The sequence below is a fragment of the Neolamprologus brichardi genome, chromosome 4 (genome assembly GCF_056152115.1).
Source record: "Neolamprologus brichardi isolate AB-2024 chromosome 4, ASM5615211v1, whole genome shotgun sequence".
NCBI lineage: Eukaryota > Metazoa > Chordata > Actinopteri > Cichliformes > Cichlidae > Neolamprologus > Neolamprologus brichardi.
In genome coordinates this window covers 13506950-13524377 of record NC_142107.1, presented here as the reverse complement: position 1 = coordinate 13524377, position 17428 = coordinate 13506950, and the positions used below count along the sequence as shown (strand labels likewise).

Genomic DNA, 17428 nt, shown 5'->3' with positions numbered 1-17428 from the left:
CTTCAATATAATAAAATTGTTCTTTATGCTACAAGACTTTGACCACTTCAGAATCTTATTCTTCTCTATGCACCTTGGGAATAGAATAAACTGCATCAGAGATCCCTAACCTGATACATTTCTGGCTGTAGTCAGTGTTGGTGAAAAGTGTGGTCAGAAATGTTTTCTGTAACACTTTGATCAGAGAGGCTGCTGTGTCCTGCAGTGCACCTGTAAGTCTATGTAGTGCTATAAGTTGAACTGAAATAAACCAATAAACTCTTTGCAAGCTGTTGACTTAATTGGCTGGGCAGCCGCTGATCAAAACAAAAAGTGCAGATCACAGGGATTACGCTATAGTAGGGATTAAGTCTTGTTTTTCCAAAGCTCTAATAGGTAAGGTTGGCTTGAACCAAATGCCTTTCATCTTGTTCCTACAGTTCCCTTCACATCGTCAAAGCAATACTGATTTTTTTTCTATCTATTAAAATACTATTCTTCACCTATAGTTGATGGTATATACATAAACTATGTCTTTTTGAAGTACAGTTATTTTCCAAAGCATGTCCCTCAGCCCAGCACACTTTATTCTGCATATCATTTATGAATCACAGAAAAAGGGTAGTGTTATGAGTAAGAAAATTACATTCGGGGATGTCTATGTTACAACAACCAAGACATTAAACTCAACCTACCACAAAACACAAATAAAGTAGTAATTAGTGAAAAAATAAATAAAAATAGTTTGTACAGTGCTAACAACTTTAAAAGTCAATATTTGCTATGACCACCTTTATTCTTCAGCACAGCCTTAACTCTTTTAGGTAAGCTTTCTTGTTATTTCTTTAAGTAGTCTTCAGATCATGTCTTTGTATTATGGCTGCGTTTTGTTCTGTTCTCTGTCAAACTGATCTCACACTGCTTCAGTGATGTTAAGGTCCGGGCACTGGGGAGCCCAGGGCATGACTGATACTGTTCCATTGTGTGTTTTCTATCCAGGTATGTGTTTGCTGTGTTTGGGATCATTTTCATGCTGAAAAATAAAGCTGCAGGCAACCAGATCCTTTCCAGATAGTATTGCATGTTGGATCAAAATCTGACGGTACTTATCTATATTCATAATTCCAACAATATCAACATTTGACAAGCTCCCCCAACAACCAACACTGGCTGAAATGTAGCCCTGGATCATGATAGAGCCTCTATGTTTGACAGATGGATGCTAACTATTGCACCACTTGCCTGACCTTCTCCATACATATTGACCCAAATTTCACATTTAGGTTCATCACTCCATGAGGCCTGTTGCCAATGATTTTCAGCCTAGTTCTCATGTAATCTGGCATAACCTGACACAATAAATATACACCTTGGTATGTCACATTTTTTGTCTAATAGCTGAGAATCATTTTGGTGCAAGAATACAGTTTTATGGCTGTTTAACCGTTTTATCTTTGATATTTTTTGTAGATTCAACTAAAGAAATGGGAACTAAATGTTTTTCGCAACATGCTGGTGTAACAAAAGTATCTAAAGGTACAGTTTAAAATGTGCACTTCACGAAATGTCTCTTATGTGTAGACACAACAGCGAACTCTAATGAAAAACTTAGTCTGGCTCCTTGGAAGTAAACTAAAAAGAAATAAGAGTTGTCTGTGTTTCCAAGACTTTTGCACAATATTGAGTCATTTAGAATGCTGTCCTCTTATCACATTGCTAAACCCTACTAATGTGAAATAATACAAGAGCTGTCTGTTAATTTCCTGCCTTTATGTTGAGCAAAATCTGCCATTTTTAGAGGAAACGTTTTTTGATTGCTCTCCATGGTGCTGATCCTGGAACCCCCGGAGAGGCGGAGGCTCTCCAAGGTACCAACAGTCCGGCGACAGTGTTTAACGTGCACATGTGCAAAATCTGCAATTGAATCCATTTTATCCTAGTAATAGGCGCAGCTGTTACCGCCCGTACCATATCACAATATAACAGGAATGAATATCAGAACAACGAGCTCTAATAATCAAGTCATGTAACGCTTCGGATTATACGTCCTGCCTTGCTTGCCGTAGGAAACGCGGAAAACAAAAAGAACTGAGGGCATGGTGTAGTCAGTTAGCCTGTTAGCCATTTTAGGCTATTTACTATCGTACAAAATGTTTAGCAAAAAGTGATATTTTTTGTGTTGATACGGGAGAATGTGGCGGGGATGTGGCTGAATAATGGGAAATGTCTTTGGGAGAAAGAGTCGACCTTCTCGTGTAACGGAGCAGGACAAAGCCATTTTGGTGAGCTGATAGCGGTTATAGCATCGGGCTAGTGTTAGCGGTTGCACGGTCTTGTGCTGTGGTCACACGGCGAGATGAATTAATATCACCCGACGTGCTTACTGTTGGGTTTCTCTGCGACTCGTATCTCATGAGAACTGTATTCCCCTGCCCCGTTTAGCACAGAATAGTCGTATTGGTTTAATAACATTTCTACTGAATGAGTACATTTATTTATAATATGCGACATCAGTTTATGGACCTCTTTCTTGTGTTTTTGTGTCTATTTCTTCGTTACTTTTTTAGTAGATAAAAAATATTGTGTACTCCTGTTTAACTGCTGCTTAAGGCAAATATCTAATATCTAATCAGCCAATTACATGTTAGCAAAGGATGTAAAAGATGAAGCTGTCAGGCAGGAGGCGGAGAGAAAGACCACAATTATGGATATATGGAAGGAGAGCGGAAGAGGATGCAAGAGATCGTCTTCTATGGAGGCAGATCTGCTGTTACATTCCTAAAGCCAGTTCTCTCAAAATGACCTGATGATGACAGAGTTCATAAGCAAATGAGCAGACTCCTTTGAGCTGATGAGAAGATAACAGTAACTACTACTCATTACCACCAAGGTATGCAGAAAAACATATCTTCTGCAAGTTTCAAACAACATCGCAAACCTTGAAGCAGGTGAGGTACAGCAGCTAAGAACAGGAAAATTAGGTTACAGATTACATGAGCTCACCAAAATTGCACCATAGACACTGAGATAGTAGGGTCAGAATTTGTAAACGACATGAAAGCATTGATCCACTCTGCCCATCTTTTACCAAATGGGCAACATTTAAATGCTGCATCCTCCCTGAATATTGTAGCTGACTATGTCCATGACTCTAAGCACAGTCTATCCTTGTTCTCATGGCTAGTTCCAGCAGAATAATGTGCCATGTCAAAAGCTCAGATCAACCCAAACTGTTTGTTTGATCGTGGCAATGAAGCCACTGTACTCAAATGGCCTTCACAGTCACCACTGTGATTTGGTGTAACGGGTGGTGCAGATCTGCTGCAACTGTGTGATGCTGTCATGTCAGTATGAACCAACATGTTTATCTAACTCATGGCTAGGAAGGTGTACCCAATAAAATGGCAAGGAATGTGTATATTATATTGTTGTTGTTGTTTTTTTAATTTTCTCTTTGGGGATTTTGTCCAGCAACTGAAGCAGCAGAGAGACAAGCTGAAGCAGTACCAAAAGAGAATCACCTTGCAGCTGGAGAAAGAGCGACGTCTAGCAAAGCAGTTGCTACAAGATGGCAAGAAGGAGTAAGCACAAGTCTCGATCTTACACAATATCTACCAGCATGTAGTTACACTACTGTGAATACTGGCAACAATGTAAACAAATGTATGGTTTACTTAAATATGGATAATGCTACTTAAAATTTCCCAAGTTAATGACTCCTGCACAGAGTCCGTTTTCTCTTTTGCAATTCAATTTACTTTATTCGGCATGCAGCGGTACACACTGTATTCGTACTGTAAACAAAAGATATTCTTTGCTATATGATGCTTTGTGTTTGCATTTGTTATTGCAGAAAAGCGCTGTTGCTTCTTAAGAAAAAACGGTATCAGGATCAGTTACTAGAAAAGACTGAAAATCAGATTTCAAACCTCGAGCACATGGTAAGTTTCATAACATCAGTCCACCAGGCTTTGATATTCAGTGCCAAGGGAGAGTGGACCAGTTCAATTCTGCAGTATTTAACAGTTTCCAAAATAACTGTTAATAATATGATTGCTTAAATGCAAATTGGTCCAAAGTTGAGAAGTCCATTGTGGCCTTCAATTCATTTGAAGAGTCATTTGTGATACAATACTGTTTTGTGATTACTTGTGATTTGTTACTATATTTCATGCTAATCCAAACCAAAAAATAGTGTAACGTAAAGTGTTTGTTTTTAACTCAGTCTCTCTTTAATCACTATTTTATGAGACAATAAAAGGGACAAATACTATTTGATTTGTTGTTTTGTTTATTTAAATTTCATGTAACTATTTCTACAATGTAATTGTTTGTCAACAGGTTCAAGACATTGAGTTCATGCAAATTGAAATGAAAGTCATTGAGGGACTTAAAGTTGGCAACGACTGTCTGAAGAGCATGCATGAGGTAGTGCTCTCCATTGTTTTTCCTGTACTATGCATTTTCAAAAGATTTTAATACCACCTTAAGATTTATAAACATGAGTGTATAATGTCACATTATGACAGATCATGTCAATAGAAGATGTGGAGAGAATCCTGGATGAGACACAGGAATCGACTGACTATCAAAGGGTAAAATGCCTTACTGATGTTTATCAAATATACCTGCACAGAACTATTATTAATACCGGTACTGCATGTATGCCAAAAATCAGCTGAGGTCTGATTAGACTACATGTCCAATAGTAATTATTTCCTTCATATTGTAGTGTATGTTCTGGGATGATACATATCACTTTAAGAGAATTTTTAAATCAACGATTTAGTTTGTTTGGTTTTAATTTATTGCTTCATTTATGCACCTGTAGCAAATAGATGAAATGTTGGCTGGAGTCCTGACACAAGAGGATGAGGATGCTGTCTTAGCAGAGCTGGAAGCTATCACTCAGGTGGGTGTTACACTGCATTTTAAACCTTTGTTATTACTAAAAATATTTCCAAAGCATGCATGCTCTTTTGCTGTTATCGCCCCACTTCATCTAATAGTTACGCTCACCGAGGCTCCGAGCGTGACCGCAGCATTCAACTGCTGGCCACTGAGTGCTTCCACTTGAGCAATTATGTGGTTAAAGCTGTGATTCACGGTTGAGTCATGCAGGGATATCACACCTAAACTGAACGTTGCCATTTAATCTTAAATCTATAGAAATCTGGTTTTTGCAGAGAAGAAAACTGTGTTGCAAACTGTAATTTTTAAGCTAATTACAATATAAATGTAGCATAATAACAGTGAATATGAAACAACTGTGGGTATGAATTTGGTTAATTCATTGTGATTAAAACCTCAGAAGATTATTCTTTTATGATGTAATTATTATCCTAAATTACACATTCACATGTCTGTCAAACTACATGCTGTAAATTACTATGTTTCACATTTGAACAAAGACTAGTTTTAAGAATCAGTTTGACACAATTATGCAAATAAAATTGTAGCGCAGTGGATATTATTGTATTTGAAGCTGAATGAAATGTGTTTCTTCTTAAAGACAATTTTTAAATGCATACAAAAATATTCTCCCACACTCACTCCTCACTATTGTACAATGAAATCAGTTACACAAACCCAAATACTGCATGAATTACACCAGTGCAAAGAGCACTCACATCTACAGGCTCTATCTGTAGATTATCTTTACAAACAGGAAACAAACAAAAAACAACTCCTGAATAGAAAGCACATTATAAAGATTAATAAGTTGTTTTAAGATGAAAAAAGAAAAATTACCTGAAGCAACAAGAAGCAGAAATTGATTTTAGAAAAAAAAAGGAATATTATTTTATTTTGAAGGAGCTATAGTGTTTTGGAAACTGTGAAGTACGGTGTAAATGCCAAAAAAAAAAACAAAAACAAAAAAACTAAAGAGGTAATGCATAGAAACAACATGAGCCCTCCCAGAAAATGTCTGTAAGAGGGGCAATTAAAATGAATATATCTGAAAATCAATAGAATCATCTGGGGAAAAAACAGCATAATTTATTGAGCAAAGAAATTTTTTTTTTTTTGCAGTTTTGCCTCTGAACACCACCACAGTGGATTTTTAAAAAAAATCTGTTTTATTTAGCTTTTGATTAGAAGGTTTAATATGAGGCCCAGAGAAATATCGGTGAAACTGAGAAAGGCCATCAGGCTAAAAGAACACAATCTATCAGACATACTAAAAAAATCTAAAATCCCTTGTTCTGGTGTGCGGAGCCAAAATGTCAAAAAAACTGTCTTTGTCTAACATATTATGCACCTAAACTAAAATTAAAATAAAATCCTTGTGCAATTTTTTGTAGTACTGCTTTGATAATGAGTCCACAAATTTTTCAGCTTTTCAGGAACTAAATATGTCAGCTGGCTTTCGTAATCTCTCTTTCTGAAACAGGAAGAAGACGTAGCCCTTCCAGAGGTCCCCAGTGAACCAATACCAGAGATCTCAGAAGCAGCTAAAGCAGAGCCAGGTACATCTAATCTTTCACTCAACAAATCATTCCTTAAACAACCATAAATTAGTGTTTGATGTCACACTATTTTATTTTGATTTTGTGTTTTCTAGAGAGGCGAGAAGCAAAGAACAAGCCAGACAGAGAGCTGTTGGCAGCCTAGTAGACTGAATGTGTGGTCTGTATCCAGTGTTAAGCTGCATAAAGAGGTGGATTTCTTTTTTTCTGGGACTTGGTATGTGAACACGGGACCTGCACACATCAGTGCATCTTCACACAATTTACAGGATCAGCACTGTCTGTACTTGGTTCACCGCTCCACTTAAGTCATGCATAAAGTGAAATATTCTATTTCTCTGTGTCTGATTTGGTTAGGAAGAGCAGTGTTGCACTGTAGCTGTTATTGTAGAATAACAGGAGGTTTTAGATGTCTTACACATTATTTACAGCTGTCTTACATATTAAATTGAGCTGTGGGAACAAAATGCTGTCCTGTCTTTATTTGTCCACAACTAATTATTTTTTGTCTTTCTTGTAATTTTTATAAAATAAAAAAAAAATAAAAATAATAAATGCCAGTGAAAATGTGCACCATACATTCTCCAGAAGGGGGCACTCCTCACTTGTGTTTTTCTACACTGCACTCCACATAACAGGTGTCTTCATTTAGAGTGCCCTTAGTGAAGTGTGTACTTGTTGAAAGAAAATCAAAATCTCATGTTGCTAATATGTGGGTGATGTTTAGACAAGGAAGAAAATATAGTATTTACAATCTGACACTAAGCAGCAATTAGACACTAATTAGCATGTACAATGCAGCTAACATAAATTATCCTATGAGGAAAAACAGCACCTATGGTGTAACAGTTACAGTGCGACTTCCCTAAAGCCTCATGTAATAGTAGGCATACTTGAGGCATATTTACATGGTGTATAATGGCTTTAATTGAAGGAATATGGCTTAAATGCACCACACTGAGACTCTATCATTTATTACTGATTACTGGTGCGCATGGAGATAAACTGGCAGGATGATCCCACTACTTTAACCAGCTGTTCATGCTTAGTCATATGTGTTTATAGGTTAAGGTATATGCTAGGTCCTATTGTGCATAACTCTACCAAGCTTATCATTGTAAACACTGGAGCGATATGAATAGACAAACATACATATTTTAAAATACATGGAATTTGTGGCTACGAGAACGAATTTGAGATTTAGGGGGCGGGCTCTAAATCTGCATTTTGACAAGATGGTGCTGCATTCTATTACCGTGGGAAATAATGATTTTAACCATTTAGTATAACAAAAACACGTCGCGCAACGTAGTAGAAATTTCGTTATGTAACTTTCATTGCCATGATAACGTAGGCTACCATGACAGCCTTTAATAGTTGGTTTGGGTTTTTAAATTTCATACTTTTGGGGGATAAAAGCCCTCCCTTCATATTTTCTCATTCTTGTTTACCCATAATCTATACGACCGAATGTATTCGATTTTACTTGTAAACTTGTAAACAAAAGCTGTAAAATGTCATACTATGTTATACTTCTTTTGTTTAAATCTTCGCATCGCACACAGTGTTTAAGAGATTGCGAAAAAAATAAATAAAATAAAGGAAGCCCAACAAAAATCAGAACTTCCGAGTAGACCATAAAGGCAGCATCGGACTGTCAGCTGTGGAGAGAGAAGGTGTGTTTAGTTAGTGGGTTTCGGGAGCGCAGACTCACTCGGTCTCTTATCTCGCCTGTTGTTAGCTCGCACTCGTGCATTTACCCGTCTCTCCCCTGTTTTTTTTTTTTTTCTTTTCCCCTTTCTCTCCGCGGATACACGTTTAAAGTAAAAAAACAATAAAACAACGTTTATGGTCCTGGCTGAAGATTTCACCATGTCTCGCACAGACGAGGTTCACCGTTTGACGGAAAATGTCTACAAGGTAAGGTTCAACTAATTAATAAAGTTCGGAGGTATATACGAGCATGTAATTTTAGCCGCAAAGTAAGCACTGCAGCGGCAAAATGAATTTGATCTTTGTATAGTTTTGGTCAAGATGCATTCAAAACCCATGTTTTAAATCATCGATGATCCCTTAAGGAAGCTCAGCAGGTTACTATTATTATTTTTTTTTTATTTTTCACTTGATCAAAATAATGTATTTTCCGCCTCCCTGTACTTTTGCGTTCCACCACAACTTAAGGCAACACCTTTCCATCAAAACTGCAAAATCAAAGTCACTCACTCTTGCTATTCCTGCTCCTTGGCCTGTTGCATGAGTAGCCTACACCTATAGTGGTCTGCTTGAAGGTAGTGTGAGCTGTTCTTTGGTTAACTACTGGTTATTGAGCACAGCCTGCTGAAACATTAACATACTGCATTCCAGAAGTCGGTGCTTGAGTGGCACAAAAGCCTAAGCATCCTGTTGCAACAAGTAAATATTTGCCTCTTCAAACCTGTTCTTCTTAAAACTCCATGTGAACTGCGTTTGATTGCAAAGCCTCAATTCTGGGAAAGACACATTCTAGGTAAAAATGAATGGAAGGGATTGCACCATCTAAGCCCACCATTTATTTTTTAGCTTTTTTCATGTCTCAGTATTTTTCATGCAAAACTTGTCTTCAAATTCTTTTTGTAGAAACAGCAATGGGTTGGATTTACAGCTGTATACTAAAGAAGAGCACCTAATGACAGAATAATAAGGAGATTTGCCATTTATCATCTACCAGTGCTTTCCCCTGTTGGTGTATACATGGCTGGAATGCTCATTTGATTATAGAAGTGGTTGATGAATAACTTAAAAGAGCTAATGCCCTAATCATGCACTTGTTTTCGTGCTGATTGCTTTATAATTTATTAAACCTCACTGCAGGCTTTGTTTAACAACCTTTGCCATGGTTTAGAGTTGCAGCCAGTAATGGAATGTCAACATAATCTCACCGTATGATGGCTTGCTCCTGTGTCTGCTCTGTAATATTCTTGGGTTTCCTTAATGACTTAGGCCTGCTTGAGGTGGTCTCTATCTTATATCTGTATATATATCTAGATATTGATACGTGTAATAACCTAAATATACTCTATTGCTAGCTGTTTCCATGCAAAGCATAAGCCAGCAGAGGTTTTGCAAAACCCATGAATGAGTCAAGACGAGCTGTTCTGATACTTATAGGGAATTGAGTTATCAGAAATGAGCAGACATCTAGTGGTTCTTAGAGCCATAAATTGAAGTAAATGTTCTCAGCACTGGTTCCAAGTTTACCCGAATGCCCTTTATCATATGGGGTTTATACAAGTGCTTATTTCCTGCAAATGTTGGTAAATCAGTCCCTCCATAAAAGGGGGAAGAAAGAAATGCTCCAGATTCCCGAGTTCTTTGGGGAGAACAGACCCCTCTGCAGATTTTGGTGCTCATTCAAGTAAAAGCCCAGCAGTGAGTCTGTGTCTCTGGGGTGAAGGCATCCTGTCAAAGCCTTGACAGCCCAACACTGATGGGCAGTAGAGTGGAGAAACAGTCCCACTTCCAACACTGGGGAACTGACCCAGTGGCAAAAGCCAGGAGGTCAGAGAGTGTGTGTTATCTATAGTCACTGCTTCTTTGGCACTTTGTCATGCTTTTTTCACCAAACCTTGCAACATAAAAGCAATTCGTACTGTTCTTTAATATTTCAAGAGTTCAGTGTGACCCATATCTCAGTGAGGGGAGAAACATGAGTCTTTTACTATATACTGTGTGTTGTTAATGCAGTAGAGCTGCAATGATGAACTGAGTTAACAGTTAGAAATTATTCCACAAGTATCTGTGTTATTGTGTGTTATTGTCTTTATTCTGGTCATCCTTGAAACACAACTCTAGATATTGTCTGCCTCTCTACAAGATGATTAAGACTAGCTTTGGGTATATGTTAACAGACACGTTTGCATGTTTTTAAGACATTATTATTTGATCCCGTCCTATGACCTTTAATTTTCACAAAGAAATGCAGTTTCAAATTTTTATAGTAGTTTAATTTTTGTGAGAAACAGAATATCATCCAAAAATCCAGGAAAAAAGCAAGTATTTGATCCAGTGCAACCCACCAAGAATTATGTCTCCTAATATACAGATTAGCTATGTGCTATTTTTGTGGTACACAGATTACGATTAATTGATAAATGATCTAAACGTTTCATGAGTATAAAGCTGACCTGTCCTCTGAATCAGCTTCTTCCAGTCCAACATCTCTGCCAGCATGGGCAAGAGCAAAGAGATCTCAAAGGATATTAAGAACAAGACTGTAAACCTGCACAAGGTCGCAACGGTCTAAAAGACCATCAACAAGAAGCTTGGTGAGAAGGTGACAAGTTTTGCTGTGATTATTTGGAAATGTAAGAAATATAAAATGACCGTCAATTGCCCTCAGTCTGAAGATCTTGCCTCACAAGGTGAGGAGGATCTTGAGAAAGCCGGCAGACACAGAAGGCAGTTGGGACCACAATCACCAAGAACACCACTGGAAACACATTATGCCTAGTGGACTAATATCTTGCAGCACCCATAAGGTCTCCCAGCTCAAGAAGGCACATGTTTAGGACCATTTTAACTTTCAAGTGAACATCTGAATGATTCAGAGAAGGCTTGGAAGAAAGTGCTGTGTATGACCCAGAGAACACCAACTTCAAGGAGGTGGAAACATTATGCTTTGGGGCTGTTGCTTCGTGGCTGGGTCTTCCAGCATGACAACAATCGAAACACACTGCCAAGGCAACAAAGGAGTGGCTTGCATAGAAGCACATCATAATCATGGACTTGCCTAGCAAGTTACCAGACCTCAGTCCTCCACAGTAGAAAATCTTTGAAGAACCTTAAAGGATTTGGAGAGTTTCTATAAAGAGGAGTGGGCCAAAATCCATCCTGAAACATGTGAAAACCCAGTGACCACCAAGTACTACGTCATATGTTGCTTGGAGATCAAATGCTTATTTCACTAAATGACAGAGAAGTCAGTTTATAGCATTTATTTAATTTAATGTGGGGTTTTTTCTAGATTTTTGCTTGGTATTCTGTCTCCCCCCATTTAAAGGAAACTGCTATGAAAATTGGAGACTTATCATTTCTTGAAAGTGAGCAAACTTCCCAATTCAGCAGGGGGTCAAATAATTATTCCATTGACTGTATATGTGGCACAATCATTGTTTAATCAAGACAAAAAATTGAGCTGGATCAGTAATAACAAATTTTATTAACCATAGTTTACACTCAAAATAATACAGTAATCAGCATGCTTCAGCACTTAAATCTACTGTTAGGAGTTAAGATGCAAAATTACACATTGTCTGAGGCTGAAATGCAGACTGTCATCTTTAATTTCAGGGGATTTTCAGCCAAACTGATGAAACAGTACAAGTCATGGCTTCTGTTACAGGATTAGATTAAAATGATAGAAAATTGATGCCTGAAAGTGCACAGAGGTAAATGGAAACTTCATCCACCGTATGATCACTGGCTTGGAAAGAAATACACAATGACTGAATATTTCTTTGTGTTTTGCTGAGTAAGAGTCAAACTTGGAATCTCAAGTTGTTGTTTTTCATGTTAGACCTTTTTTGTGCTAATTGCCTGTGGCGATTGAACATGAATAGTTTTGTGCAGCTCCAAGCGATAAACACAAAAATAATTGCTTTAACTTCCAAAACCTTGTAACCCTGCTTATCTCTCTGGTCTGTACATATCAGACAGCAGACAATAGTTGTGTTTGTCTGATTTGCAAGCAAAAAAACTCCTGAGGAAGAGAAAATGTTAAAAAAAAAAATATGCAGAGACTGTAAAGTCATTGTAGTCAGCAGCTGGGCAGATACCGAGTAATCACTAGGGAGGTGAGGGGGGTAACTGCGCTGCTGTGAGTCATGTTAGCCCAGTTGAGAGTGTGTGTTTAACAGGGCTGGAACTGTAGGCACGGTGAGAGCAAGAGTGGGGATTCTGCATCTCACTCTGAGTATTGTTCCTTCAGCAAAGGGCAGAGACACTCCTTACTTTCCAGAGATGACTTTATCTTAATCAACAAGGGAGTCAACTCTGTAAACCCAGCAATCCCTGCATGATCCTCCATGACTCACTTCAATTCTCCTCCCTCACGTAGACGGGCAGTTCCAGACGTGGTGACTGGTATATAGTCATTCCTGTGCTGACACAGGGAGACAGATACTTAAGACTGACACTCAGCGCTTGCATGTTTGAGAACGTCTGTATCTGCACCGCTGTCATCTCCACCAGCTGGTCATGCCACCGGCTGCCTGTGAAAGGTGGTGGCCTAGATCAAGCCTCTTAGCATGCCGCTGGATGAAGTCTCAGACTGACCTGGCTCGGGAGGAGGGGAGGACAAGATGAAGTGAATAAACAGATTAGAGCAGGCCTGAATGCAGCTTCGAAAGAACAGAGCTGTGTGCTAAGCCAGTCAATAGTGCAACCTCTTAACTGCTAACATTATATGCTGCTCTCCTGAAGAATAAATAACATGGACGTTTACCCCGTGGAAGAATGTAACTTTTTCTTGTATTTCTTCACCCTTTGTCACAGAAAGTATTGCGTGTTCTGCCCCCGATACAATGCAGTGCAGGTTTTGAACACACCCTGACAGGTAAGGAAATAAAAGGGTGTGGCTCATCACCACTAGCCCTCAGGACAGCACCGTTTTCCCATGGAACACCACTCCCTAAATGTCAACACAGCCCGGAAGCCAGTAGATGCCATTTTCTCAAATGTCTGTTATGAATGCGGCAAAATAGTCGTTGGACGTTAAGTGGATCAAGCGCGTTCTGCAGTGCCCTCTTGTTATTTGATCTTCATTTTGTGGTTGCCTGATAGTGGCTGCAGTATGTCTGATTAAAGAAAAAACCCTCATCTGAAATGCAGTTTCTCTGCCTAAAAGACATCTTGTTATGTAATAGGTTTCTCTCTCAGTTGCAATATTGTCGTGACATTCACTACACTCAAATGAATGTTACTCTGGTGATGATAAGAGAACTACAGTTTCACCACAATCTCATGTGGGAGATCTGAACAGGTGGTCTCTTAGCAACAACGTGCCATTATTCTTATGTGTTTCTGTCATATCATTGTGCTAAAAGACTTGCAGTTGGTGAAGGGCTAGAGAAGGCGTGTGAGAGGGAGGAATAGCGATAGAAGGATAGTATTTTTTTTTTTTCAAATATGGACATGTTTATTTCAGAAAGGGAATAAAAGGAAATGTAGAGCTAATGAAATGCTTACTAAAAGCCCCAGAAAGGATCTAGTGTAAACCAGCCTCTTTGATGTATATACAGTGCTGTGTGGTCTTACAATAAGAAGTTGTCTGGAGTTGCATAAGTGAAAATGCCATATATTGTTTTATTTGCCTTTTTCCTTGTTGCACGTCAAATAAGGCACCACTTGTCTTATAAAATGCAATTTAAAGGAGTTTAAAATGACTTGTGCTTCTGAACATCTGCCCCCAGAATATAGTGTTTCAACAAGTTTATTCCTGCGGTGCCTAGGGCCTTGAAAAGATTGCATTATGCACTGCAGGAGATATCATAACATTCATTGCCTTTGGAACAGCAGATTTGTTCCCTGTGCCTTTGACTGCGATGCTGAGAGAGGACTATTGCTCCACACACCCACCTTCTCTGCACGTCTGGGGGCGGATGGTTTAGAGACATTCTCTTTTCTTTTACTCATCATTGCTTTTTTTTTTTTTTTCCAAGGGCATAGACTGGCGATGCTGACTGCTAAATCCAAAGCTACACTCCAGTGACTCAAACATGCTTCATGACAATCACTGATCATTAAGGTTGATTTGAAGTCACCCTGTTAGCATGGCTACTCTCCCGAATGTAGAGGATAGAAAGAAAATGTAAAAGAATATGGAAGGATTTTGTTTATTTTCGAAAAGTAAAGCGTTAAAGTGTTGCCAGTGAAGAAGAAGAAGAGATGAAGAGAAGGAAAAATAGATGGAGACATTCCACATCCTTGTTGAAATAGTCCCTAATTACTGTGGAGGGTGAAGCTGTAATTACACAGACAGAAAGAGACACAGAGACAGAAAATTTCAGTTCGTACTGTGTCAATGGACACAATGGTCTTGCATTGATGGGCCATGAACTAGAGTTAACATGCCTGTGGTCGCTCTTACTCTATGCATCTGTGGCAAATGCTGCTACTTTCAGTAGGATTGGCTACACTACACCCACAAGGCCAGCTCAACAGGCAGCCACAGTGCTCTTCTGAGCCCCAAGCCAGTTGTACTTATGGGCAGAAAGTCAGTAATGCAGCATGGATACCCAGATGGTTTGAATGTTCCTTTAGGTGAGAAGATTTCCACGCAGCCAAATTTTGCCATTTGGATATAAAATGAGTAATGCAGCAGATTTGCTGCTATGCCACTGTAAACTTTCTTTTTTTTTCTTTTTTTTTTTTTGTAGAATTCAAAAGACCTTTATCTATATCTATATCCATCTATATCTCAGAATGTACATGTATCTCAAGTTTGCACCCATGAATCAGCATTAAAAACAAAACAATGCCACCCACATGTTATTTTCAAATTAATCAAGCACTTAGTTGACTGACACTGTGGGAAGCTTAAATGGGAAATTTGCAGTTTCAGTTTATGTTTAGGTATTTTCTTTCTGTTTTGGAATGTGGAGTAACTGAAGTGTTACAGGTAGTTCTGTAGCAGTAGGATGCTTGCACAGTGCAACACATATTTTTCATTGTATTTATTTGTTTCTTTATTTTTATAGAATCGCCTGCAAGCTTTCAAACTGATGTGCAAAAAAATGCAAATTTCCTATACATCCAGCCAGTGACGTAACCTAAAATACAATGAAAGATTTTCTCAGATTCAACATTTTCTATTTTTCAATTTGAAAGCTAAAATCATATTTTGAGGGATTTGTGGGAAATGCATCCCTTTCCTCCACAAAAGGAAAAGGATCTTTTGCTGGTAAAAGAAATAAAGCTAGCAAATAAGTCTGGTCTCGGTTGCTGTGGTAACCAGTGTCTGCACTGAGTTAGTTGAATGGCTGATGCTGAGGTGGATGAGGGGGTCACACTAGCTGCAGATGACAGAAAAGCAAACAAACACAGTAAATAGTTGGTCTCTGGTGTGTATGTTATTTGTCTGGCGGAGACAGAAGGGGACATTTCAGTTTAAAGGTGAGGAAAAGATAAAGTAATTGTTTGTAGAGGGCTTGGTTTTTCCTGCTCAATCTGAGACCCCTTAGAGACAATTATGGACCCCAAAAGAGTCTTAAAAAAACTCATGTCTGCTCTGTTATACTGAAATTTGCCAAAGTGCCTTTTTGTGACTAATATTTACAGTAGGGGGCATCTCCAACCTGACAAACCCTTTTATTTTTGTGTAGCATGCAAGCCATTATCATTGAATTGTTTTGGAATGACTGAGTTCACAAATACAGCACACAGGAACTGTTGATATTTACCCTCTGCGCTGCAAGTTAATAAGAGTATAGTACAAATCATAAATTCCCCTTTTTATTCCCATCTTACCAGGAGCATGTTTACATGACAGAGGATGGAAAGTAGGCTACTGTTGGCAAGAGGCGATGTATGATTTATAGGCTTTTTTGCAACAGTTTATTTTCAGTGTTTACATAGTTCCTGACATGAGTCTTTTTGGACTAATGACCATGACTGTAGATCCGCACGAAACCCTTTCCACTGTTTATGTTCACAATAAAAATAAAACTTATTCAAAAAATTGGACGACATTTAATACAAGCGTCTAAACCTGCACTGAGTTGTTTCACTACATTTCAAAATTTTAGAAAAGGTAAACTGCTTGTGTGGCACAGCAACATCATTATCTGTGACATAAAAGCGCCGAAACTGTCAGGAGTTGTTGCAACCAAAGCACATTGTTATAGGAAGAACGTCTCTGTTCTATTTTATATCGATGCCTGTGTTTGACATGAGTGATGCACAACACTTGAGTGTGCACGCTTCCATAACAAAAGAATGGAGGAGCTGTTTTTGAAGTCTACAAACTTTTTTTTTTTCTGCTCATAATGTTAAAGTTTTCTCCCTTCAAGAGAACTTGGAAAGGACACACGCATTCATGTGGTATTCTGAGATTTGATTTTTACCTTGGCTTCCACTGAGAGCACATGACGTGCCTTCTGCAGCATTAGTAAGGCTTTAAGTATGCGAAACTGCGAACTGGCCATTGGCATCTGCTCAAAGCATATACCTCTGACATAAGCGCATGCTTTGCATTGTTGTTTGCAGTTTACTGTGTTTCAGGTTTACAGTAGCTCTTCAGTTAGTCTTTAGAGTCCTTGTACTTCACAGTCTCTTGATAATTGCTGGGAATGCCACTGTACTGTAGGGCTTTGATGCTTTGAAGTCTTAACTTCTTTTTAAATCAAATGATAAAACTGCCCATCCTATCTGAGTATATGCAAGAAGTCAAAACATTCAGTTGTCTAATTTTAAGTGTGACGTTTAAATGGAATTTACTTTCTTCTAGCGAAATGTGATTAAGTTTGGAATGCATTCTCTTAGATGTGTGTCCTATTTCCAATATGGCAACTGTCTCATTAGTTCTAACACCAAAAAAATAATTTCTGATAAGCTGTGACCAGCCTTAGCACCAAATTGACTGGCGTAGGAGAAAAACCCAGGATGGCATAGCATAAACAACCAGAATACCCTCTGACAGGTACCCAGATATATTCAAATCCAGCACCACTGCTAAAATCACAGATTATTATTATTTTTTTTAAATTTCAGTTAACTTAATTGTCTAAAGATTTCATTTTACCCTGATTGTACCTTGATTCATGTGGTCGATGTAAAAAGAAAAATCCCTGTTAAACAGTCTGAGTTTCGTGACCACACTGTAGAGACATCATTTGGCCAGCAAGGGGTTTTCCCCCAAGAAATTATTTAGTCAAGATCCCGTCTGAGGTGTACGGTCTGGATCCCATGTTAATAATCATTCAGTGCACTCAGCTAGACTGGAG

The 17428-nt window shown here is 38.4% G+C and overlaps 2 protein-coding genes across 7 annotated transcripts in view; both read left to right on the top strand.

Annotated features, from left to right (window-relative positions):
- Positions 1–1770: 1770 nt before the first annotated feature.
- On the top strand, positions 1771–6916 carry LOC102782133 (charged multivesicular body protein 6-A-like). 2 transcript variants are annotated; one of them, XM_087839850.1, is made up of 8 exons: positions 1771–1847; positions 3451–3560; positions 3833–3920; positions 4321–4407; positions 4509–4574; positions 4811–4891; positions 6374–6449; positions 6545–6916. In XM_087839850.1, the coding sequence occupies exons 1-8, from the start codon at positions 1803–1805 to the stop codon at positions 6592–6594; spliced, it is 603 nt and encodes a 200-aa protein (XP_087695976.1). In that variant the 5' UTR covers positions 1771–1802; the 3' UTR covers positions 6595–6916. The 2 variants fall into 2 exon arrangements, with proteins under 2 accessions (XP_087695976.1, XP_006791428.1); XM_006791365.3 differs by lacking the exon at positions 1771–1847 and adding an exon at positions 1896–2261.
- Positions 6917–8147: 1231 nt separating this feature from the next.
- baiap2a (BAR/IMD domain containing adaptor protein 2a) overlaps positions 8148–17428 on the top strand; it is a 50617-nt gene continuing 41336 nt past the window's right edge. For all 5 annotated transcript variants that reach the window (XM_006791367.3, XM_035908001.2, XM_035908000.2 and 2 more), the window contains exon 1: positions 8148–8369. In XM_006791367.3, coding sequence (XP_006791430.1) covers positions 8298–8369 — 72 coding nt within the window. In that variant the 5' untranslated portion in view covers positions 8148–8297. The remainder of the gene's footprint in view (positions 8370–17428) is intronic.

Bases quoted from the DNA above. Each gene is read 5' to 3' on its own strand.
- LOC102782133 (XM_006791365.3), top strand. From the start codon at position 2,196: ATGGGAAATGTCTTTGGGAGAAAGAGTCGACCTTCTCGTGTAACGGAG. The intron at 3,921-4,320 runs GTAAGTTTCATA...GTTTGTCAACAG, and splicing joins TTTCAAACCTCGAGCACATG to GTTCAAGACATTGAGTTCAT. The intron at 4,408-4,508 runs GTAGTGCTCTCC...ACATTATGACAG, and splicing joins GTCTGAAGAGCATGCATGAG to ATCATGTCAATAGAAGATGT.